The sequence below is a fragment of the Dipodomys merriami genome, unplaced genomic scaffold (assembly GCF_024711535.1).
Source record: "Dipodomys merriami isolate MVZ:Mamm:240054 unplaced genomic scaffold, mDipMer1.0.p SCAF_34, whole genome shotgun sequence".
NCBI classification, from domain to species: Eukaryota; Metazoa; Chordata; class Mammalia; order Rodentia; family Heteromyidae; genus Dipodomys; species Dipodomys merriami.
The window spans coordinates 758520-784494 of record NW_027204937.1 but is presented as its reverse complement, the minus strand read 5'-3'; the positions used below and the strand labels follow the sequence as shown (position 1 = coordinate 784494).

At 51.1% G+C, this 25975-nt stretch overlaps 1 protein-coding gene across 1 annotated transcript; it reads right to left on the bottom strand.

Moving 5' to 3' along the window:
- Positions 1 to 11756: 11756 nt before the first annotated feature.
- LOC138803508 (proprotein convertase subtilisin/kexin type 9-like) lies at positions 11757 to 18873 on the bottom strand. The gene is made up of 9 exons (XM_069987618.1): positions 18715 to 18873; positions 18369 to 18510; positions 18013 to 18209; positions 17150 to 17333; positions 16604 to 16777; positions 16192 to 16340; positions 15160 to 15328; positions 13275 to 13456; positions 11757 to 11957 (listed from the first exon to the last, which is right to left on the bottom strand). The coding sequence occupies exons 1-9, from the start codon at positions 18871 to 18873 to the stop codon at positions 11757 to 11759; spliced, it is 1557 nt and encodes a 518-aa protein (XP_069843719.1).
- Between the last annotated feature and the right edge of the window lie 7102 nt (positions 18874 to 25975).

Here is a 25975-nt window from a genome sequence, read left to right as displayed (position 1 = left end):
ACATGGCTAAGAACCCAAAGGGACAAGCATCCAGAAAGCACCAGGCAGAAGGATGAAAGGGGGGACTGGCAGCCCAGCCCATGGGGGCTCTCCCCAGAGGCTTGAGCATGCTTGGCAGGTAGCAGAAGATTCTCAGTGCTGAGCTGGGCCCTTGGGGGTTCACAGCTGCTGCCCTTCCCACCTGTTTGCAGAGCCTCCAAAGAACCACAGGACCACCCTGGACCAGCCATGGACCAGCAGGGTCCTCAGTGACATGTAGAGGAGGGAGGTGCACTCCTTCGCTCCTTTCCATGAAGCACCACCTTTTTGTCACAAAAAGAGCAGCTGTGTTCAATTATTCAATTGTTGCCTAAGAGCGTCAGGTGGAAGTTCTCTTTCCTGTGGTCTGTTGGCAACTGAAGTGTGTCTGCAACTCCCCTTTGGGCAGCTTCCTCAACAAAGCTCCCTCCACTAGCAAGAATGTCTGTGAGTGCCTGGGCAAAAAGTGATCAAGACCGCATCTCAACCAGCAAGCTGGGTTTGTTGGTTCACAGCTGTAATCCCAAATACATGGTAGCAATCATGTGAAAGCTCAGCTGAAAAATAACTAAAGCAAAAAGGGCTGAGGTTCAAGTGATGAAGCACCAGCCAAGTAACTGGGAGCCCTGATTTGGATTCATCCAAGTACAAAATGAGGAAGAGGAGGAAGAGAAAGAAGAAGAGGAGGAGGAAGAAGGCCAAGAGAAGGAGGAGGAGGAGGAAGTAGAGAGGAGGAAGGAGGACGAGGAGGAAGGAGGACAAGGAGGCAGACGAGGAGAAGGAAGAAGGGAGAGGAGGAGAAGGAAGAGGAGGAAGGAGGAAGAGGAAGTATTTGCAAGAGGAGGAAAGGGGAGGAGTAGAGAGGAACATAAAAGAGAGTCCCACAGTCCTTTCCAGGGGTACATTCCCAGTGCCCAAAGGGCCTCCCATAGGCCCTGTCCTCCAAATATCCCACCTCCTTCTAACTGAACCACCTCAACCACCAAGCCCTCAGTTCTAGGGGACCTTAGGAGAGGTTCATAAAGCTAAAGATCCCACGTGCCGGCACATATGTATAGTACCGTTCTCCTGTGCAGTCAGATGAGGCTGAACAGGAGGGAGTCTCCATGTCTGCATTCAGCATTTCTGCCATGGGATGACCAGGGGTCAGGCAGTCCCCTCCCCTCTCCGTGTTCACTGGCACCTTTGTCACACATTTCTACTCCTCTGAAGTCAACTTGAGCGGCACACTGATCTAGGGTTATCTCCCTTCTTAACAAAAGGAGAAATTGAGTGCCAGAAACATGAGGCTAGAGGAAAAGTAGAATTGGATTTTTCCAGCTATTTCTTGGGAGCCACAATTGTCACAGTGCTAAAGGTTGTATTTTGTCCACAGAAGCCCCAGGCTCCTCCTTGGGCCAATGGAGCTGGAAGAGGCTGGAGAAGGACACTGTGGCTCAGTGCCCAGGCGCAATAAGGGCTGGCAAATAGGAAAAGCTGCCTGCACTTCTAACTGTCAGAAGGGCATGTGGAGAGAGGCTGCTGAGGATGGAGCTGCTAGTCAAGGATCAGGAGGGCTAGAGCACAGAGGAAGGGAGGGAAGGGAGGAGGGACAGAGGGACAGCCTAAGAGCTTCTTTCTACCCATGAACTTCTGGAGATTGTGGGAAGCAGTGGCAGTGCCCAGCTGAACCAGCAGAGGACACCCAGTGGCCAGAGTGAGGCCCTGCAGCCTGCAGCCTGACAGGCAGGCAGGGCAGGGCCCACCTCAGCCTGGGCAGCACCTGCTCCAGCCTTCCCACCAAAGCCCACAGGGAGGTGGTAAGAGCATGGTGGTAAGAGAGGCAAAGCACACAGGAAAGGCAGGTTAGGTGTGGGGGAGCCCAGTCAGAGGGCAGTGCGTCCCAGCAGCCTTCCTGGAGGAGGCAGCTCAACATTGTGGTTCAGCTGTAACAGGCAGCACATCCACAGAGCACAGCAGGGTCCACTTGGAGATGCTGGGAGGGAGCATGCAGGGTGGATTTTCAATATTTGAGGCCAGGACCAGATAAGGTATTGGGATAAGGAGATTCTGGAAGCTTCTGAATAGAAGAGGGTCTTGACTGGCTTTCTGCATATACATACTCATTCACACTCCTGCATGGACTTCTCTAAGCCTAACATAGTTTGAGGGCCTCTACCTGTTCCTCTCCTCCCCTCTCTTGATCCTGGAAGCTCTTTTTAGGAGCTTGTGGGGAGAAGATGGAGCCAGGGCCTCCACTCCCCTTTTCCTGTTCACCTCTAAGCCTGTTCAAAATTAAAGTGAGCACAAGAGCCACAGCATGAATCACAGACACTAGGTGGCCTCAGCCAGCAAGGTAAATGTGGGGGGGGGGGAGGGGACAAATAAGCCAAGTAGGGAAGTTTCCTCAAAACTCCTGAGAAGAGCAGAATCCACAAGGGCACATGCCACATTGGGTGCTTGACTCTGGTCTCCATGGCTTCACAGGAGCCCGGAAATAAACTGCTTTCTGGGGACCTATCATTATGTTTATTTCTGTAAAATACAATTACTAGCATTTTCTAAATGCAAACTGTTATTTTGTGATCATGATCTACATGTAATGCTTTTTACATGGGATACTTGAAGGAGAATCCCACCATCCCAGGGTAATCTCTCTCATTGTTTTCTTATTCACTTCTACAATAGAGAAATGTATGGGATCATACTCTATATCTGGAATGTGTGTCAGGCTCAAAGCCCAGCCACTTGTTCTTGAGGCTGTCTGGCAGCCCATAATATAGGTCTTCTTCTTCCTCCAAGGGCTGTCAGGGGCCTGGAACTACAGCATCCTTCTTTGTCCTCAGAGATGGCTGCCAGCTTTGTTGTTGGGCTGCAACCTGGCCTGCCTCTATGGGGCTGTTATGTCATCCAATGTGGAGGTGTCATCAATTAGGGCAAAGTCTGGAAGGGGTCCAGTGGGCCCATGTGGGGGCTGGAACTTTTGTAGCCTAGGGCACAGCTCTTCCTTGTTAGATGGAGATGAGTCAGGGCAGCTACCTTCACTGGAGCCCATGTCCAGCTCATCTTGGAAGGAAGGCAAGGGTGCAGGGGCTAAGGAACAGGCCAGCAGGATGCAGGGGCCAAAATAAGCAGGTCAAGAGTCGTCCTGAGTCAGATTGCCTGGTCAGATCACCTGATCACAGTCACCAGCTGCAAGGCCTGAGGAGAGAAAGCTCACCTCTCTGAGCCTCAGTATGCTTCCCTGGCAGGTGAGCAGGAATGAGTACGCACTGCTGAGCCTGTTTCTGAGACTCATCCCTAATAAACCACGGGCAAAGCACACTGCACAATGCCCACCATATGACAGGTGCTCAAGAAACAGGACTGTTAGATTGCTGTGCAGACGATACATCCTGTCATCCATATCTCCAGCCATCCCCTTGTCCTCTGGTCCCTCACAGCCCTTCACCTCAAGGGGCCCGCTGTTATCTCTTTCATTTAACTACTAGACTAGAGCTGCAGAGTCTAGCTGCAGACAGGCCTAGAAGGGAGCTTGTGCCAGGTTCTAACAGTGGAATGAGTAAACAAGTGGACGAGTCAGGAGCTCAGTCACAAGCAAGCAGACACAGGCGTGCAGGGGGACAGCCTGGCCTGTGGTCACTGGAAGGTTGACAGCAGTGGACTCACGTCCTCTGCTTCCTTGTCCTCCAGCACTCATGACAAACACCCAGAGAAAGCAAGGACCTACGGTGTGCCAGGCATCAGAAATACATTACCCCAAGCTTCACAACACAGCTGGGTAGTGGGAATGACTATTGCATTGGGGAAACTAAGGCTCCAGAGAGTAAGAAAATTGCCAAGTTGACACAGCCAAAGAGCTGGTTTTGCAGCCAGGCCCCTCTGACCCACAGTCTGCTTGTGTGTTTGCTGCTGGCTGCGTGTCACACATCCCCTGCTGTCTGCCTCTTACTCCCATGTTTCCCCCATCCTCAGTGATCCCACAGCTCCTCCTTCCTTTGCATACTTGCCTGCCCTGAGCTCGGTTTCCTTCTTGTTCATTCTTGGCCAAACTCCTATGGACAACCCTGGCAACCTCCATTCAGCTCTGAGCATCAGGAGAGCCACCTTCTCCTCTCCCACTGACTCCCAACTTCAGCTCAAGGGTCAGCAGCGAGCGGGGGTCCTCGCTGTAACCCATGAACTTCATCTCGATGTGGCTGAAGTTGGGCAGACTCTGGTCATATGTGGCTTCCTCCCACAAACTGACATGGGGGGACTGGGGACTGAGGGCCCAGAGAGAAAGAGGAGGGAGGGGAAGGAGGGATAGGGAGAAGAAGGAAGGGAGAAGGAGTGAGAGAGAGAGAGAAAGAGAGAGAAAGAAAGAGAGAGAGAGGAAGAGAAGAGAACACCCAGGTGGGCATTGATACACTCAACCAGCCTCAGTGTCCTCCCCTGGCTGTGTGCCCTGGGCATGAGATCCCACACATCTCACCAAGAGCCCCCCAGGGGATCTCCCTGTACCCATTCATGGGATACAAGGCTGAGGCCTCACAGAGTGAGTAAATTATGTGACAAGGCTGGGGCCAAACCCCAAGTCTGACTTCCAGTCCTGTGTTCCCTTCACTTGTTGTCTCCCATGGAACCACAGGGTATGAGGAGAAAATGGAGACCAATTCCATGGAGGTGCATGGGGTTACAGACCTTACTCTAAGCTGAGGCTCCAGGAAGACATGGTCATTTCCTTTGACCATGGGAATTATTTAATTATTGTGGACGCCTTGGCTGCCAGGCTCTGGTAGTGAGCTCCTCTGACCCTCCCTGTGATGCAGGAGGCCCAGTGAGGAGACCTGGCCTCAGAGATTAAAACTGGAATGCACCCAAAGTACACCAACCCAGCAGCTGGAGCTCGGCTGGTGTCCTGTTCTCTGTCACTGTACTGTAGCCTGTGGGACGTGAGGGTCAGAGACAAACTGTACTACCCAAGATCACAGGACCAGGAAGTGACAAAGAAGTGTCGAGAAAACCCATGTGACAAGGAAACCATATTCGTCCTATTCTCAGTGCAGAGCTGCACAGCTCTCCTGTGAAACATCCACTGCATTGCCTCCCAGATGGCCGACTCTGTCAGGAGCAGAACATGCCAGTGCTCTCAGCTTCCCCCAGCCAAGTTAGCTTCTCTGAGCCCCACTCCCCTTAGGCCTGCAGCCTGGTCCTTAGGGACACAGCCAGAGGTCAGTGGAGGCCAGGGTGTTCTTGCCTGTGCCTCAGAACCACGTCAGGCCTGAGTTCAGGCTCCATGTTTATCCATCACTCCCCATGAGATTTAGGGCTGGTGACTCTATTTCCCTGAGTCTCAGATTCTGTACAATGGGAATATTAATACTTAGTTCCCAGAGCAAGAGTGAGAAACAGCCCATGATGTGTAACAGGTTGTTCTCAGGAAATGGAGAGGCAAAGTGAAACCTGGGTCATGAGAGAAAATAGAAGATACTGCTCCCCCACTGGACTGGACACTTTCCCCTCTCCTTCCTTCATTCTCCGCCTGATGGGAGGATGGGACGAGGCCACCCCTGCACTCACCTCTTCAAGTCAGACAGTCTGCTCTCCAGCAGGCCTAGTGCCTTTGGGGACAGGGCACCTTGGAAGTCAGAGTCAGCAGGCACAAAGGCAACCTGCAGAGACAAAGGGAGACAGCCTGTGCATCTGAACACAGCTGCTTCCACACAGCCCAGAGCCTCGGTAGACCTCCCTGGGTGCCCAGGAAAAGAAGCTGGACTTGGCTGGGGTCCATTTGACAAGCAGATGCTGTTCAGAGCATGGCTCCAATGGTGGGCTGTGGCTGTCCCAGACCTGCTCTGTGCACTCACTCTCTCCAACACTAGGGGCAGCAACAAGTGAGAGACCATTTGCTCTAGAACTCAAGTCTCATCATTCATTTCCCAGAGGTCTCATCCCAAACCTGACATGCAGAAGGCCCTTTATTCTAGGCAGTGAATGAGTGGAAAGCAGGTCCTGCACTTGGTGGTGCAGAGACTGCAGAAACAGAAAAGTGGATGGAGCAGTGGTTTCCACAGCCTGTTCCCATCATTCAGAATCCAGCAGTTTCTATATGTTCAGTGAATGAGTGGAAAGCAGGTCATTGCCATGTGCTTGGTGGTGCAGAGACTGTGGGCAAAACAGAAGCACATGGATGCAGGTGTGCCCACAGCCCATTCCTAAACTCTCAGGATGCAGCCGTCTCTGTATGTTCAGCTCCAGTGGCTGAGCAGTGGGATATGCAGAGGGAGGGAAGTCATGAAGGAGGCAGTAGGACTGGTCAGAAGGAGACTACACTTTAGGAGAATAGGTGAGGCTCCTTCTGCCAGGTCCTTGCTTTTGGCCCAAGACAGTCACCCCTCTGCCCAGAGCCTCTCTCAGTTCTTCTGGACCGTGTGGCTGGCCTTGCCTATTGGTACTCAGAGCACCATCATCATGCACAACAGAAACCCATGTGCCCATTGACATAAGATGACCAAACAAAAAATGAACACATAGAGTACCATACCAGGATCCCTTGTAGCCAGCTGGTTCTGACCTTCAGAGAAGTTGTTTGTTCTCCCAATTAGGTCATGACTCGCTCAAACACTACCATCATCATCATCATCATCATCATCATCATCATCATCATCATCATCATCATCATCACCATGAATAGCATAATCGCTACCATCATCAATACCATCATCATTATAACCTCCATCATCTACTTCATCATCATCCTCTCACTCTTACCATCACCACCATCACCATCATTTTCATCACCACTACCTCCATAGTTATCAAGACCACCTTACATCAACCACCATCATCAACACAACGATCACCGTCATCTCCATCACCATCATCATCACCACCAACTCTATCACCATAACTACTATTACCACCACCAAACAAAATAGTACCACCATCACTTAATCATCACTGTGATCGCCATCATCACCACCACATAGAACACCATTCCCATCATTCCCATCACCTCTGTCATCATCAGGACTAACATGACATCAACCACCATCACAATCACCTGCAGCACCACCTCCATCACCACCCTCATCACGACTGCCATCACTATCTTCACCTTCATCATCACCATCACCATTGCCATAAGACAAAGTTCCTTTGTTTTCATATAATACTGGAGACAGGCGAGCTGCCTTTTGGTGTGCGGGGGGGGGGGGGCAAATTTAAATGTCTGTAGCATGTTGAGTGGGAATATCCCATTTAAAATGATGCAAAGAATGTGGTAAAACTCCCTTTTGCTGTAAAGTAGTGGCTGAAAAATTGCATTTACAAGGACATTTGTGTTTAATATGTCTCCCTCTCCATATAGAGTTGCCCATGGGCCTGGTTGAGAGCTCTGGGCTTAGGCTTGGACCTTGAGCAAATGCTATCAGGATCAAATCTGGAACATTCACTAAGCTCTTGGAGGTACTTTCTGATACGATTAAGACTGAAAAGAGCAATAAAAATGTCATGTTCTTCAGAAGTACCAGCTGTAATCTTTTGGCCCTCATCCTAAAGAAGTTATGGGTTGCTCACAAAACACATTTTTAAGTGATATTAAAAGTACTTTCAGATACAATTTTTATCCAGTTTGACTTCTTAAAACTTATCTTGAAGACATTGAATAAACTGTGGTCTTAAACCATGTGACCTTCAATCATTTGCTGTTACCTGATCATAACTCCTGTGGTCCTTAGCATTGACTATACTATCTGGATTGGGAGAGACTGTTTTGTGAGTCTCATTATAATTATAATGCTGATACTCACCTTGAAAGTTTATTTCTCCTCAATGACTAATACTATAAGGAGGAAAGAAAGCTGTAAGAGTGACATCCTTAGAAATCCTTAGGAGTGACTGAACACCCACAAGTTTTTGAGTCAGGTTCAGCGGCCCAGGGCAGTGGGAAAGGAATGGTAACAGACTTTTCCCTTTTTTTCTTTTTCTTTCTTTCTTTTTTTGTCAGTCATAGCGCTTGAACTCTGGGCCTGGGCGCTGTCCCTGCACTCTTCAGCTCAAGGCCATTGCTCTACCGCTTAAGCCACAGCGCCACTTCCGGTTTTCTATTTGTTTATTGGAGATAAGACTCTAACGGACTTTCCTGCCTGGGCTGGCTATGAACCATGATCCTCAGATTTCAGTCTCCAGAGGAGCTAGGATTATAGGTGAGAGCCACCGGCGCCCAGACAGACCTTTCCTTTATTGTGTAGATTTTCTATGTTGAATTGCTCAGTTTCAGCCCTCTTTCATATGTTTAGATACACTTTCTGCCATATTTCACCCCCTCTGTGTGCAGAGCTTGGGAGCCTTGGGAAATGCCAGATTGCCACTGTCAGCTAGAGTTGCCAAGTCAAAGAGGCCCAACCAGCCCCAAAGTGCCTTTCTGGTTGGCTTTCCATCTGTGGGGCCACATGACAAAGGTGACGACTTCCCTGCTTGCACTTAGAATAGCCCTTTCTTCCACTGTCCTCCTGCAAAAGTCCCTTGTGGTCCATGGCTCCAGTTAAGTGCTGTAAGCTGCAACCAGCCCCACACCCAAGAAACAGAAGACCATCATTGTAGAGAACTGTGCCTCCTAAGCACACAGATGAGTGGAGGATTTGGAGTGGTTCCAATGTTCTTATATTTTTGCATGTGACATTCTAAAGTTGATTTTCAATATGCTCTGCTATAACCCCCAACACACACACACACACACACACACACACACACACACACACACACACACACACAAACACACACACACACACACACACACGCTTCTCTCCATACCCATATTTGCTGTAAGATTGTGTGAGACACATATTGAAATGTTGGCAATGATATATGTTGGGATGTAGTTACCAGCAACTGCACTCAGGAGCCCAAATTCAGGAGTGAAATTGCCACTTCCAGTCCCTTATTTCCTATGGAAACGATGCCCTCCACCCTGCACCTGCCATCTGTCCTCCTGGGAAGCTACATGGATCACTGTGCACTCTGCATTTTGATTAATTGTTACATTGTTGCTACAATGAGCATCATTTGTGCTTTGCTAGCAACCACATTATTATCCTTAGCTGCAGTCAACAAACCTGCTGTGGACTGTGTTCAAGGTCATTCCACAAAGGTCAATTGTGATAGGCTTCCCTTGGAAGAGTTGTCACTTTCACTGCCAATTTTTATGATGTTTTATAATCTTTCACAAAGTCTACAAATCAAGCAGGAACGACATAATCTGCTCAATGCTTTCCCAAGGAGTCACTATCCAGTACAAATCATGTCCCCACCCACCCCTCTGTAAAGCTAGGTTTCCTGCTCTGTTCCCGTTCCTTGTGTCCTGGGTTGCTCACAGGAGGCCTCTCCTAGTATTATTCCATATTTCTCCTTCCCTGCAGGCTAGGCGCTTCCTTCTGACTCATGGAGACCAACTCTCTGTAGGAAGCTATTCAGGCACAGGTTGATTCCTGCTGGTTTGGGGTAGGTCCTGGGCCTTCATGAAAGGGGCAAGTGGAGGTGATGGTGGAACTGGAGACCCCAATCTCACATTGGAGCCTTTATCATCCCTTGACTAGTGAGCATTTCCCACAGGTGACACTGAATTGTCAGAAGACTGGTTGGCAGGAGTTTTGCCTCTGCTGAAATCCCATCATTTTTACACTGCCTGAGCAGAGGTAGACATTGCCTAAAATAGTGACACTCGACAACATTAGCTGGGGACAGGAGTTCCCACAGTGAATGGAATAACTATCTTCGTAAAAAGGACAGAGACACCATGTGCTGCATGAATGCTATAGGGAGGTCTGGCAGAACAGTGTTCTTCTAAACTGGATGGAACTCACTGCCCAATAATGATTCCAATGCAGCCTGAAATAAGTATAATGAGTTTTACTAGGGGTCCCTGACAGAAGAGTAGATAATAATAGGGACTGTATTTACCCAGTCTATCCCAAAGTCTTGTCACTTGGAGTCTCCTTAAACTCAGAAACTTTCCTTTCCACTAACTGGAAAGCTCTTAGTTTATATGGCTCTAGATGTGCTGCAGAAACTTGAAAGAGAGTGCCACCTACTTCCAGGACCGATCACTGCAGGCTAAAATAGAAGACACCCTGGAAAAGAGGTTTATCATGCTTAGTCCTTATTCTACTCTGGGGTCATGAGGACCTGGCAGATACCATCCCACCATTGGCAGGGGATTTGTGCTGCAGTGTGACACAAAGAGTAATTGTGGCAGCATCATAGTTGGAAAGCTACTCACATTCCAGGCTTGGATTCAAGTCAAGAACCTTGACTCCTTAGAAGCATCTGCAGGTTTGTGAACAGGGGGTTCCATGAACATTCCCTGTGCTTGGCTCAATCCTCTTGACAGGGACCTGGGATGGGAAAGGGCTTGGGAACTTTGGTTCCGTGGTAGAGCAGATCCTAGGATGAGGCACCACAATTGTGTGTAGGTCTTAGTGTGGTTACAGATCCACAATCACCACATTCCTGTAAGATGAGTACCCAGAGGGACTTCCTAGTCTCCCTACCAGTCCCAGCTGAGCCAAGCACTCTCCTTCTCACTCAAATACAACTAAAAATAACAATGGTGGCAAAATCTGCAATAAATATCAAGTCACAAGAGCAAAACAGGTCAGAAAATCAGCTTGCCTTAAAAAGGCCACAGAAAACTGGGTGCCAACGGCTCATGCCTCTAACCCTAGATACTCAAGGGGCTGAGATCTGAGGACCTCAGTTCCAATCCAGGCAGGAAAGTCTGCCTTATCTCAAAAACCTGGAAGTAAAACTGTTTTTCCAGGGGTAGGATTCTAGTCTTGAGCCAAAAAAGCTCAGGAACAGTGCTCAGGTAGTGAGTTCAAGCCCCAGAATGACACACAAAGGCAACTGAGAACCAAAGGATAGACCAGTGTTAGTTTATTTGGATAGTTATTCACGTGTGGGAAGCCAAACCTCACACATGGCACCTGTACCCCTCACATGTCCACCCAGCCCCCGTGAGGGACACCACCATAAGAATAGGCCCATTACCACCACCACCCCTCCACCCCGCAACACAGGCAGCAGCCCTAGAGCAAGCAGGCCATGCTCTGGCTGCCTTCATACACTGTTTCCTGCAGCAATAAGTTGCCCAACCTGCCAGCTCCCCTTATATCACCTCACTGTGCTTGGCAGGCCCTTTTCCCTCGGGCCCTGTTTCTTGCTCTATAAAGTAAGGTTGCTAGTATATGTGGTATAGAGCAGAAGGGAGGGTGGGAGAACTAGGGATGGAGGTGTAACCTGTCGCTCTCTGATCCCAGTCAGGGACATAGCTAGAGGTGGAACAGAGTGAGGATAGCAAAGAGAAAGTGAGGCATGCCGCTATGGCCATTTGAGATATTCTTGTCCTAGTTGGGGCTGCTTCTCTCAATCAGTCAGTCCAAAGAAGTTTCTATAAAGTGAGAAGTCCTGAGGAGTCCCCAACACCGGTCACCCTCATTGGTTCCTGATAACACTGGCTCTTCTTAGTCCAAGGGCCTCCCCCAGGCTGGAGCCAAATGTATGTGAAAGGTGATTTTGTCACTAGCCTTCTAGCAGGTCTGCCAGGAGTCCCTCTTGCTGTTAAATCTACCCCCTCCTTGCTCCTAATGGGGAGTATTCCTGTACTGCTCCCAGGGAGGGGCACCCAAAATGAGACCAAGTTCTCTCAGGACACATATACCCCCCGCAACCATGCCCTGATCAATACCACCCAGCAGGTTGAGGTCTTTCCATTCACTCTATGGCTGGTCAGAGAGCTGGATGCGACAGCAGATGGCGGTGACTATTACAAACTCCTCACTGGTCCCTCCTGTTTCGTCAGTGTCCTGGTGCCTCACCACACAGGTGTTGTCCACAGGGAAAGCTCCCAGGGTGACTGAGGTCTCAGGATGGGCACTGCAGCTGGTCAGGGTCCAGCCTGCATCACAGCTCACGGTGACCTGCCAGAGTCCAGGGAAGACAACTAAGCCTAAGTCCACCATGCACAGTCAGGTTGCTAAGCCATCTGCTACACTGTCCCTCCCAGCAACCCTCAGTGGGGACCAAAGTGTGAACACCTGGCTTGGTTCTGCCCCTCACACCCCAAAGGGGCTGTATCCAACACTGCCCAACACTCCCTCAGGGTGCTTCAACCCCAGCTTACCAGGAAACTGCAGCCCAGACAAACATCTCAACAAACCAAAGCCCCTCCCACTTCCCACTTCCCCACAAGCCACACCTCCCACAGCCTTCCCCACCCAGTGATGGCAACTCCATCCCCCCAGCAGCTCCACAAGACCTTGCAACAGCCCTCCACTCCTTGTTGCAGCTCATCCCAGACCAGAGCCACCACCCTCAGGTCCCAAACTCCTCCTGCCATGGCCTCTAGAGGCTAGCTCTCAGACTCCAAGAGTCCAAGTGTGACCTGCCCTCCCTTCAGAGAGCTTCCTTCTCCCTCCAACCTTCCATGGTTGCTCAGGCATTCCAGCCCTGAACAACTCCCAGTAGGTTTGTGAAATGCAGAAGCGATGCTTAGGTTTTTTTGTGCTTCTTTTGTTTTTTTGTTGTGCACACACACCAACCCTGGCATTTAAACTCCAGAGCTGAACCCAGCTCCTGATCTGGCTTTTTCAGGGGCAGTTAATTAAGGGCATAAGTTTCATAATCTCTCTTGCCAAGCTTGGCTTTGAACCCCAATCCTCAGATCTCAGTCTCCAGAATAGTTATGAATACAGGTGCTTTAAAAAAAAACAAGCAGTACTGGTGTTTGAACTTATGAGTGCCAAGCAGGTTCTCTACCACATTAGTCACCAATTTGGCTGCTTTTGCTTTAATTATTTTTCAGATAGAATCTCTTTTTTATTTTTATTTTTTATTCTATTTTATTTTTTGCCCAGGTGGGCCTCAAACTGAACTCCTATTTGTTCCTTATCAGGAGCAGGTGAAACAGGTACAGCATTATATTACTGTGTCCAGTCTTAGCAATTCATTTCTTTATGCCATATTTATTTGTGCTATCCTTAAAGGGGGACAGGGCATTGGAGAACAATCCTTACTAATCTGGCCAAATACAAAAGCAAGCCCACCACACTCACACTGACACTCATACAAACACATGTGCAAGTACATGCACACACACACACACACACACACACACACACACACACACACACACACACACACACTGCACCTGACAGCACAGGTGCTCAGGTCCTCCCCTGGGCACTGCAGGCCCCAGCCATCTGCACCCCCCACCTCACACAACCACAACCCTTCACCTTCTCCAAGGGACTGAAACGCCTGTACTTCTTCGTTGTACACTGCAGGCCTGGAGCATGGCAGCAGGAAGTATGGACACTGGCCGTCCTGTGCCCCAGGCACTTTCTGGGCTGATGACCTTGCTGGCTTGACGAATGCTGGTAGACACCAGGGTCATCTATCCCCCAATGGGAGCTGCATCCTGGGGCAGAGGAGGAACAGCTAACACACTGAATGTGGAAGACTATCATTTTTCTCTTACCACATCCCTTTCTCTGTAAGGATTAAAGCCAAGGAAACCCAGGAGCAGCTCTGAGTGGAAGAGACATTGGGCTGAGCAGGAGGACTTCCAGCATAGCTCTGCTGGTGATCTGACTTGTAGAACTTTGGGAGAGAAGCTCAACCGCTCTGATCCATAGTTTCCATGATCTCCTCTCCACCAAAGAAGTGGAGCCATGGGGCATGGTTCCCAGGCCTGGGATGATCAACCACTGCTTACCCAAACCCCTCCCACCTCAAGTCCTTTCCTCATCCATCATCACCAAGAGCAGTCTGGCATTAGCCTGAGTCTGTGGGCTAGGGAATCAGGTGCACCTGGCTGTAAAATTGTGGGCGCTTTACTGAACTTCATCAAGTCTCAGTTTCCCTATTTGTAAAACAGCTAGAGCAATAGCAGCAACTCACAGAGATACTGCTTAGCTAAAGCAGAAACATGCATGGGAAGTCCCAGTACTGCCCATGCAGGACCCAGGATCTGGTAACCAGGACCAGAGCCCTTCTCCCAGCTCTGTGGCTTTACGAAAGACACTCGGCAACTTGACCTGCATATGGGACTTGGCATGAGATACACAGTGAGTGCCTGTGGCCCTGCCAGCTCTGCCACAGGCCAGTCTTCCTGCCAGGCCAGCAGCCACATAGAGCTCTTGTCCCAGACAAGGCTCTAGCCACTGGGCTCATCTGACTGCTGCTAATCCAGCCAACTTCTAACCCCACCTAACACTTACTATTCCAGACCTCAGACTCCCCAGTACTTACCTGGCCAAGATCAGCCCTGACCTAGTGATTCAAGATAATTCCCACTGTCCCCTAAATCTCCCCGCTGGCACCAAGCTCCTTCTAAGAATGGCTCCAGCCCAAGAAAAACAGTCCCTAGTTCCTAAGGCAGCCCTCACGCATGACTTCCAGCCACTTTCCTGGGCAGGTTTGTTATAGAAAGTCCCTAGCCCAGGCCTAGGAAGGTGGCTCAGTGGTAGAGTGCTTGCCTTGCATGCCTGAGGTCCTGGGTTCAATTCCTCAGCACCAAAGAAGCAGGAAAAAAAGCCAAAAAATGGCGCTGTGGCTCAAGTGGTAGAGTGCTAGCCTAGAGCTGAAGAGCTGAGGGACAGTGTCCAGGCACAGAGTTCAGGCCCCATAACTGGACACCCCTCCCCAAAAAAAGAAAGTCCCTAACCCAGAGAAAGGACTTCAAAGTGATGGTCGGTGAGGGTGGCCACCAGAATGCAACTGTCCCAGGATTAGAGCTGAGCATTCACAATGAGGGAAAACTAAGCCACAAGGCTGAGAATGAACTTGCTAGCTATGCATTAGATTCAACCTGAGCTGTGTCCCACTCTGACAGGCCTGAACTAGGGCACCCTACCCACACAGAGGCTAAACAGCTCCCAGTGCCCAAGCCCGAAGACATTTGGCACCCTTCTTATCACCACTACAGAGGCAGGAGAGGAAGAGAGAGGTGAAGCCACTTGCCCAAGGCCACATAGCATGCAAGTTGCAGATCCTGTTTGGCTATGGGTCCTGAGGCTCCCATATCATCTGCTCACACTCATAGGGACCAAGTGTGTGAGACAATCTCCTGAGCAGAAGGAGGTAGGTCATCTTCTTCACCCTGGCGGGACCAGCCCCTACCTGTGAGGACTTGGTCAGGATCCGGGCAGTGGGTGTAGGTCTTCAGCCACACCAAGGCTGGAGCAGCTGTGTGGACGCTGCAGTTGGCTTGGGGGAGCAGGCAGCATCTGGCCACTGCAGAAACCTGACTATCTCCAAATGCCAGGCAAACACGTCTCTTTCCTAGGATCTGAGAGTCCAAGAAAGAAATGGGAACTTGCTGTGAAGAGGTCTAGGGAGTGGGGAACCTGGTCTGAGAGGGACCCAGTCTGCAATGTCTGGTTCCTGAGTCCTCAGCACTGGTTGAGCCCAGGCAGGCTCTGGTGCCATGTGCAGCTCAGATGAATCTTCCCAACACTGACAATGCCTTGTAACTGGAGATAAGGGTACCTGATACAGCAGCACAGGGCCTACGGGCCCCATGACCCATCGAGCCTCTCCTAAGAAACCTACCTAACATTGATTTCTGCACAGAAATGCTCAGGTACCATATCCTGTAAGCCCTCTTCCCATCACAGGGCCACCCAGGGTATGGGAACCTCATCAGCTGCTTCATCACCTTTGAAATTCTCAACTCACAGAGCCACTGTCATCCCAACCTGAGGGTCATGACTGTAGATTCTCTTGGTTGGCAGGGAGAAGGAAAGGGTGTGTCAGTACTGGGACTTGAACTCAGGGCCTAGGTGCTGTCCCTCAGCTTTATCATTCAAGCCTGGCAATCTACCAGCAGAGCTCCAACTCCCCTTCATGCTTAATTGGAGATAAGAACTACATGATATTTCCTGACTGGGCTGGTTTTTGAACCACAATCCTCAGATCTAAGTTTCCTGAGTCATTAGAACAACAGGCATGAGACAGAAACACCCAGCATAGAGATGGCTTTAGACAAGGCAGAGAGCCGAAGCCACCGCTGTCCTTTCCCTCCTGTGCCCATGAGGGTGCTGTCTGTCCTGAGTCCCCCAGGAGCACCTGGCCCTGCCCAGGACTTTGAAGTCGAGACAGGGATTGGAATCCAGAGGACAGAGGACTGGGCACAGAGAGTGTGCAGCTCACCCCCACACGCTCGCCCTGCCGCTTCCCACTCTGGGCGAAACTGGAGCAGCCCAGCAGCTCCTCCTCCAGGTCACACTCAGCCACTGCAGGGTCTGCCAGTGTGATGTTCCAGGGTGCTGACCACACAGTCCTGCAGAACAAATGTTCACCTGCAACAAGGCCATGAGTAATGAGGCTTTGGGGGCATAGGACACCCAGAGACTCCACAGAAAGTTTCAGTCTTACATAAGGGAGAGGAGTTTCCATATCACATGAAACTTTTAGTTAAAACTTCAGTGTTGCAATCATTACCCTGAGCCTGGAGTCCTATCTGAGGAGGACAGTACTTCTGTAGACCAGGTAGGGGATTGTCACCTCCACACGGGCCTCTCACACCCAGGCTGGCCTCTGCCTAACCACCTGCCCTGCTCACCTGTGTCCTGGGTGCGGGGGGGCAGTGCAGCCAACAGGTTGGGGGTCTTGAATCGCTCCTCCTCAGGGAACCAGGTGTCATTGATAGCATTTCTGATAGAGTAGTGGATCAGCCTCTGCCTCAGCTCAGCCACAGTGAGGTTTGGCTGGGCAGTGAGCATCAGGGCTGCTATTCCTGATGGAGGAGGGAGAGCTCAGACAAGGTGATAGCCTGGCCTTCCATCCTAGCTGGGAACTCCTTTTAGGACGCAAATGCACACACATACCCATATCATGTGCTCTTCCCAAAATGAAGTCACCTGCAATCCCTTGCTTAGTGAAAGATAGAAAGTAACACATCTTGTTCTCCTACATCTAGGCCTTGGTATTGGCCATTGTGTTCACCAGGTGAACACCTATTTATACTCCAGATTCTAGTGATGCAAAATGGCACCATCACCATCGGGTTTGCCCATTTGGTCCTCTTGCTCATAGCCAAGCTTATGGGGAATCTGGCCAAAGGGGCCGCGGGAATCCTGGTGGTCCAGGTAGTGTCATGGTGACTCACCAGCCACATGGGCAGCCGCCTGCGAAGTTCCACTCTGCGTTACATAGCAAACATTACAGTCTTTGGAGGCACTGACAATGTTCTTCCCGGGAGCAAAGATGTCCACACAGGATCCATAATTGGTCCCTAGAAGACCCTGGATGAGTGGTTGGATCTGATAATCAACAGCTCCAACAGTGATGACCTGGAAGGTGGCAAAGTGTTGAAGGAAAGGCTATGAGGCAGACTGATCAACTCCTATACTACCGGTTTAACTCCCATGTAAGTGTCTTCTCCAGAGGAAAATCTGGCTCCTGGGCACAGCTGATACCCTAGCCTCTCCCAGGGCTTCTACAGGACACAGGCACTACTCTTGATGCCCTGTAGAAATTGTACTTAATGGGAGAAAAACACTAAATTGACAATGTTGTTATCAAAAAGCCAGAGTGCTGTGAGGCAACCCACAGTGAGCCAGGCTGGATGCAGGCGGTTGTAAGTTCAGCATCTATGGAAAAACCCCTAGAGCTATAGTCTGAAGGTTTCTGCAGGACAAGGAGGGAGAGGGAAAGGGGAGGGCAGCACTGCCCATTTGCCTCTGTATCTTCCCTTCCTTCCAGGGCCCAGAAGTCCTGGAGATGGGACACCTGTCCTCCCCCTGATACTGCCAGGCCCACACAAGCCCCACACAAAGCAGTGGCTCTGCAAATGTCAATCAGCAGGAGAGGGATGGCGCAGAGGGAGGATGGGATGGAGGGGGTAATGTGGCAGGGCCTTTGAAGGTGAGGCAGGGCTAGCAAACCCCTTGTCACACTGGGGTTTGGGGATGCTGGGCCTCTGACAACCTGCAAGGCAGGACATGAGCAGGAAGCCCTGCTGGCACCTACCTCAGGAGACGACGCTGGAGAGTAGGCACAGGCATTGCTCTGAAAGTTGCCCGCAGCGGCCACCAGCACTGCTCCAGCCCTTGCCAGGCGCTTGCAGGCATCGTTGATGCTCTGGCTGTACCCACTCACCAGTGGCAGCAGCACTACCATGCGCTTGGAGGGATTGGAGACCAGCTTTTTCCAAAGAAACTCCAAGCCTGAGAGAACATAGATGACTGAGAACAAGATGACTGCCTGGAGAGGGGCATGTTGCCCTCCCCCAGCTCCTTCCCCCCAAATCAACAGTGAAGTTCACTATTGAACCCAACATAGGTCAATGCATCTGGCCAAAGTGGCTTCTGGGGTCTGCCACTCACCCATGAGGATGCTGCTGACGGTGCCCTTCCCTTGGCAGTTGAGCACACGCAGGCTGTGTATGTTGATGTCCTTGGCCACACCAACACTCTGGCCATTGACCAGGGCTGCCAGGTGGGTGCCATGGCCTCCACAATTGCCCTCCTGCTCCACCAACACAAGTCCAGATGAGAAAGCCACCCGCCCCACAATTTCCCCATAGACACTGGATCGATTGCAATGCCCGCCCTCCCTTGCCTACAGCTGAGGACTGGGGATGGACGGTTAATACTGGGGAGGGTGGCCATGGTGCCCCAGGTCTGGTGGTCCTCATCTTCCTCTGGGATGGGCTGGGGAAGGTTTGCTCACCTGTGTCCTGGGCACACTGGTGCTCTGCCACTCCTCCTCAGGCACTCTCTCAAAGTTAGAGATGTTGATCCTGCCCTTATTTTCCAGGTGATTAGGCCGGATGCTAGTGCCCAAGAGATACACCTCCACAGGGTTGTCCTTGTCTTCCCACAATGACATTTGTGCAAGAAGAGAACAGGGAGAACCAAGAGGGTGATGTTATATGTGGGTCACATGTATCAATGATGGCATGCTCTGCTTCTCAATTGTGCAGTCTTTCATCTAAAAATCCTCCCAAGCCACTCCTAGTCGGTCTATGTTACTGACGTGGCCAATGAGACTTAGATACAGGGAGCTGTCCTAAGCCATGTAGATGGCCAATGAGAGAGAGTCAGGAAACTCCCCAATCGCATGCTGCCTGTTACTGGGTCTTGTTATCAACTCAAATGGCCTAGCTCCGCCTTGATCTCTGTCATTGGCTGGGAGCAGGCCAGGAGGCAGGGCCTCAAGCACCTGCTAGTACTACTGGTTCTCTTGAGGCAGAATTACAGCAGCACACTTTCTATTGTTGCCCAAGCAGAACTGCAGTTCTGGAGATCAGAAATTCAAGATCAAGAGATCATGCTGCACTCCCCCTGAAGATTCACTCGCCTTGTGCACCTCCTCCTGGTGGCTGCTGTCATTTCTTGGCTTGTGGCTTCCTCACCCCAAGTTCTGCCCATCTCCTGCTATTGCCTTTCTTTTACAAGGTTTGGGTTTGAGGATAACAAACAGCTGTGCTGTGTGGCCTCTATGAGTGAAGGGACAGTGCAGGGCCGGCCCAGCCTTCTTTATCCCCATCCATACGGGACCTGCTTTACCCTGTCCCAGTCCAACAGCTCCTAAAGGGTCTCCTCCAGCCAAGCCCTTGAGAAGATTCTAGAAGAGGCTTCCTAGCCATGTCTTTATTCCTCCAGGAAGGGACAAAGACATCATGGGCATCACCAGGGAGCAGGAAATGGACTGTGTCTACTCCAAAACTTCAGGAGAGCTAGTCACTAGTACCATAGAAAAGACACACCATGTCCTTTTAGACCTATCTATCTGGCTAGAGGTGTGACTTAAGTAGTAACCTAGCAAATGTGAGGTCCTGGATTCAAATGACAGCACCACCACCAGGCCTTATCTGAAAAAGATGTCTTTCTAGGTGAGCTCATGCAGGATGAACAAGTAGCACTAAATCCAGTGCAGAGTGGCCTCACACAAGAATGAAGAGGAAGGCTGGGCAGCGAGTCTCACTTCTGTAATCCTTGTTATTTGTGAGTCAGAGAATGGGTAGATCAAAGCCAGCCCAGTCAAAAAGTTCACAAGACCACACCTCAACCAAAGCTAGGTGCAGTAGCACAAGCTTTTCATCCCATCTACTCAGTAACCATAACAAGGAGGATTGTGGTCCAGGTTCTGGCATAAATATGAGAAGTTATCTAAACAGTAACTAATGTATACATGTCTTGAGTGGTAGAGAACCTGCCTAGCAAGCATGAGGCCTTGAATGCAAAGCCCAAGACTCTAAAGGAGAAAACAGAACATATCTTGCTACTCAGAAAGGAGAGATGTAGAGCATTAATGGTTCAAAGACAACCTAGGCAGCAAAGTTCTCTAGGTTCCATCTCCAATTTACTAGTAAAAAGCAAGGCTGGAGATGTGGCTCAAGTGGCAGTGTGCCAGGGTGAACAAGTAAGCTGAGCACATGGGTAGCCCTGAGTTCAAGACCAATACCACTTATCAAATAAATAGAATAAGTCAATGAATTGAAAGAGAAATGGAAAAAAAGAATGGTAAAAGGAGAAAGCAAAAAACCACACAAAGGTGGGAAGCTGGGGCAGAGCCAAATGACAGCCTGCCACCATCACCCACCTTCCAGTCCTGAAGACACTGCCTCAGCTTCCCCTTAGCCTCTAAACAGTGGGAGGACAAGGCTGATCACGGCCTGTTCACAGCTAAGGGAAAGGCCTAGAAAGGTAGGTGGCTCCTCAGACCCTGAGATCCATGGATAAGGAGAAGGCATTGGGCTCAGCCCCAGACCTGAGGCCTAGCACCAAACCAAACCCAGATCTGCACAGGCTCGTCCAACACTACAGGGTCCAGCCAGAACCTCTGATCCTCTCCCAATCAGGTGCCCTTACTGCCTTCCCCAGCTCAGGTTCACTGAGACACCCCTATCCCCAACAAACTGATATTTTACTTGCCTCCTCCTGAGAGGCCTGGAGGCCTGGAGACAGAGACCTATAGAGGGAAGCTCTGGAGATCTGGTTTTGTTTTGAGGACTGAGAGTTATATAGACCAGAGACTGTAAGTCACAGTCAAGTTCAGTTTCCTCTTAAGGCAAGTACAGCCTGCTGGAGAGAAGATGAGGAAAAGAAGATGGTTATTCAGGCACTTGTGGCTCTAGCTTGGAATACTAGCTACTCAGGAAGCTGGGATCTGAGGGTGGCTATTCAAAACCCAGCCTGGGCAGGAAACTGTGAGGTTCTTATCTCTAATTAATCATCCAAAACCTGGAAGTAGAGCTTTGACTCAAGTGGTAGAGCACCATCTTTGAGCAGAAAAAACTAAGGGAGAGTACCCAGGCTCTGAATTCAAGGCCCCAAATTTGAAAAAAAAAAAAAAATAGAATTTTGTACCTTAGGCAAATGTCCCGGTATTCTGCACAGAACACCAGTAGGGGGCACAGTCCAAGTGGGGTTAGGAGAGAACAGAGAGAGGAAGGGTCAGGTGAGGTCCCAGGACAGAGAGGAGAGGTGGGCCATGGCAGCTGTGGTCTTACTGCTGTGGTTGAAGCTACGAAACTGGTTCCACTCAGGAGAAATCCACTGCATGTTCCACAGGGTGCTCCGAATCAGATTCCACTGAGGGGAAATTAGATGTGAGCTCCACAGGAGGCTCTGTGCAAACGCAAAAGAATCCTCCTCAATGAACTTCGCCGGCTTCAGCCTCAGGACCTGCAGACACCAAGGACACAGGATCTCAATTTCATGAGTCACTTTTCCAGCAGCACCCAGCACTTGGCGCATCTGATCCCTCCAGTTCCTACCGGAACCAAAAGGCTCCCTCCATGGACCAGAAGACAAAGGGTCCTCACTCCTCTAGTAGGCTTGGGGGTGAGGGGAGCTGGGACCAGTGCCCCCACAAGTGGTAGCTGAGCCCACGTGAGTGGCGGGAGGGATTCAGCTTCCACATCTCATCTGGGAGCCAGGCAGTGCCAGTTCTAGGCAGGCTGGACAGTGGGGGAAGTCCTTGTGGTCTGGATTCCATGTCCACATCAGGATGTCGGCACTGGCCTTCCTTGACTCCACTCTTTTCCCACATCTTTCCAGTCTTCAGAGCATAGTGCTATGAACCCTGGTGGTGCCATCTGGGTGCTGAGCCAATGGGGCAGGAGAAGGGACCAGCAGGAATTGAGGGCAGAGTGTGTGTGCTCAGACCCATCCCTGCCCTGGAGCATGCCTCACACGTGCATCATCCTGAGCCAACCTGACCCTTCTCTCACCTCAGCTGTGCACCCAGGCTGCAATGCACCAACCCAAGGACACTGGCTTGGTGCACCAGAAGCTGGGAACCCAGCTTCCCCGTATACACCGGGATCCCTCCTGCTTCAAATGAGGGTGAATAGACAAAGTGCCATAGGGGAATTGGCCAGGCTAACAAGGAAGCTGCCTGAGGAGGCTGGCATCACTAGCACCATTGAGCTACAGACCCTCAGGACTCAGTAAGTGTCTGCTGTCCCCTGAGTGAGTCAACCAAGGGATGCGCACAGGCCTAGGCATGTGCATGCCTGAGCTGGGGCTCACCAGGTCCCGTGGGCCCAAGTTGTCCGACTTCATCAGGATGCCAGGAAAGAGGTCTTTGAAGACGTGCAGCACTTCGAACATGAGGCCCTGGCTGGCAGCCTGGCTCTGCAGGCGGTGGACAATACTCTCCATCTGCTTCTTTTTGAATTCTTTGAACACCACCAGGTAGGTGTTGGGCACCTTCCAGGCACTCTGGACCCAAGGGAGGAAAAGGAGCATGAGGACATCAAAAGAAAGACCCCTTCCCTGTGTACAAATCAACTTACAGCCGAAGAGACCCAGGACAAAGAGAGACTACAGATGCCAGCTGACTCAGTGAGGCTTAAACCTCTCCCCAACACACACAAAGCCCCACTGACATCACCCACAACAGATCCACACACATCCAAACATAGCATCCATCCCCAAAGGAACTGTGGATGACCCTCAGCACTCATGTGAGTGCATATTGAGCCGGCTCCACCCTGGCCATTCCCCAGATCCTGTCTTGAGACTCAGCTGTGAACTGCCAGGAGTCCTTGGAGCACTGGCCATCCTAACTCCCCACTTTGGTGCCTTCAGTCCCAGGACCACACCAAGCCAGTGGGCAAATGAGCAAATGCTCTCAGGGATCTTCATTCCAGACCTTCCCTTACACTGAAGCTGGAGAAGAAATGGCATCCACATGGCTCCTCACCCCCAGCCTTCCCGCACCTCAGAGCGCCGGTATATGATGGTTCTGGGCCAGCCGTGGATCTCCCAAGGTCGGGCAAGCTCTGACCCCACTCTGTGTCTGTTCAGCTGCTCTTGGGCTCCAGATTCATCCTGCTCCTTTTGGGCTTCGACCTTCACAGGGCTCAGCAGCAGCAGCAGCAAGGGCAGCAGTGGCCACTGTGGCCACCCACAGCCATGGGTGCCCATGGGGCAGGAAGAGAGTTTGCACCCTGGTGCTGACACCCAGAACCAGGACCAGCCAGGAACAAGCACAGAGCCAGGCAGAACAGCTGGGCTGTCTGGCTCACTAAGTAGCAGCTGCCTGCAGCCAGGGGCCTCCAAGTATCAGGAAACCTAGGGTGCAGATTGTTGAACACCTGCAATCTGGGTCAATCCCATCTGATTATATACTAATAGAGCCCACCCCCTCCACACAACCCCACAGGCTGAACAGGAGGGAGTCTCCATGTCTGCATTCAGCTGTTCTGACATGGGATGACCAGCGGTCAGGCAACTCCCCCTTTCCATGTTCATTGGCACCTTTGTCAGAACGTGTCTGCTCTTCTGAAGCATCTAGCCCTGCCTGAGGGGTACACTGAACTGGGGTCATCTCCCCGTTTCACAGATAGAGAAATTGAGGACCAGAAATATCTTATCAACATCACGAGGCTAGAGGCAAAGCAGATCTGATTTTTCCAACTGTTTCTTGGGAGCCCTAAGGGGCAGTGAGGTAAAAGTTGTATCATGTCGCAGAAGCCCCAGGCTCCACCCTGGGCTAAGGGACCTGGAAAAATACTAAGGCGGTGATGTGGCTCAGTGTATGAGTCCCCAGATTTAATAAGGGCTGGCAAATATTAAAAGCTCCCTGCCTGCACATCTAACTCTCAGAGAATTGTCAGGGTCACCTTCATGTGACCAGTGACACAGAGTGTGGAGATGTTGTCACTGGACACCAGTGCTGAGTGGAGGGGATGCACATTGTGGGCAGGGAAGGAAGAGCTGCGCTTGGACGCAGAACAGTGGGAAAATCTTCTTTGATGGAGGAAATTGAGGAAATGGGCTGTGAGGACAATGTAGCGCGGCCCCGGGGGCAGGGCTGCCCAGCAGGAAGGCAGTAGGATGGCCAATGTGGGATACAGATCCAGAGAGGTTTGAGTCTCCTCTGGGAACAGGATGTGTGACATCAAGTCTGCAGAGTTGACACAGGTTCCAGAGGGACAAGGGCAGATGGGAGGAGAGTGCATCTGAGCAAGGCCTCCTAGGTGCAGGGCCTGTGGTGAGGGCCCTCCCAGGCCTGCTGGACTCCCCACGGGAGACAGTGGTCACAGACAGGGTTAGGGTAGCCCAGGGGTAATGTGATGTGTGTCAAGGACTTTGGAGGACACTGAGCTGGGAGAGGCAGCCCTCAGCATCAGGGGGAATGCTTCATGGCCTCTGGTACTAGAGACAGGCAGATGTGGGGAAAGCAGATGCTCAGGACAGGGAGCTATAGAGCCATGGGGAAGGGTGTGTGGAGAGAGGGTGCTGAGGATGGGGGCTGCTAGCATAGGACCAGGAGGGCTAGAGCTCAGAGGAGCTGTGAGGAAGGGAGGAGGGACAGAGGGACAGGCTAAGAGCTTCTTTCTCCCCATGAAGTTCTGGAGACTCTGTGGGAAGCAGTGGCAGTGCCCAGCTGAACCAGCAGAGGACACCCAGTGGCCAGAGTGAGGCCCTGCAGCCTGCAGCCTGACAGGCAGGCAGGGCAGGGCCCACCTCAGCCTGGGCAGCTCCTGCTCCAGCCTTCGCACCAAAGCCCACAGGGAGGTGGTAAGAGCATGGTGGTAAGAGAGGCAAAGCACACAGGAAAGGCAGGTTAGGTGTGGGGGAGCCCAGTCAGAGGGCAGTGCGTCCCAGCAGCCTTCCTGGAGGAGGCAGCTCAACATTGTGGTCCAGCTGTAACAGGCAGCACATCCACAGAGCACAGCAGGGTCCACTTGGAGATGCTGGGATGGGGCGTGCAGGGTCGATTTTAATATTAATATTTCAGACCAAGACAAGACAGGGCACTTCCTGAGGGTAGGGGGATTCTGGAAGCTTCTAATCAGAAGAGAGTCTTGACTAGCTTTCTGCTATACATACTCATTCACACTCATGTATGAACTTCTCTAAGTTCAACACAGTTTGGGGCCTCTCCCTGTTCCTGTCCTCCTGTTCTTGGTCCCAGAAGCTCCTTGCAGGCACCTGTGAGGAGAAGATGGCGCCAGGGTCTTCACTCCCCATTTCCTGCTCACCTCTGAGCCTGTCCAAAAGTAAAGTGACCACAACAACCGCTGCATGAGTCACAGACACTAGGTGGCATCAGCGAGCAAGGTAGATAGGGTCTCCTCTCCAGGTAGCCCCTACTCTTGAGGAGAGAACTGGTTTCTACTCCAATGCAGCAATGGTGCTCACTAGATACTATGTTGAAATGAACTATACACTTTGTGAGTGGGATGGGAGGGAAAAGTGAGAGAGGAGGGAAGGGGTGACAATGCACAAACGAAATTTACTTTCAGACAGCAAGGTCACTTCCTCCAGGCAGGCCTCTCTGGACACTTCCTCAAGACTTAGACATGGTTGTGCTCCCCTCGCCCCATCTTCACTCCCTTCCATGCGGCTGTGGACCCTAAAGAGGCTTCTGTGCTAAGGAAAAGTGACAGCTAGATGATGAGGGACATATGTAGAAGGCTGCGGAGTCAGCAGCCTTGGAACCTGTATATGTGTGTGAGTGTCTGTATCTA

Bases quoted from the DNA above. Each gene is read 5' to 3' on its own strand.
- LOC138803508 (XM_069987618.1), bottom strand. From the start codon at position 18,873: ATGTCATTGTGGGAAGACAAGGACAACCCTGTGGAGGTGTATCTCTTG. The intron at 16,341-16,603 runs GTGAGCAGGGCA...GCCTTGTTGCAG, and splicing joins CCCCCGCACCCAGGACACAG to GTGAACATTTGTTCTGCAGG. The intron at 13,457-15,159 runs GTAGGGGCTGGT...CCTCTGCCCCAG, and splicing joins TCCTGACCAAGTCCTCACAG to GATGCAGCTCCCATTGGGGG.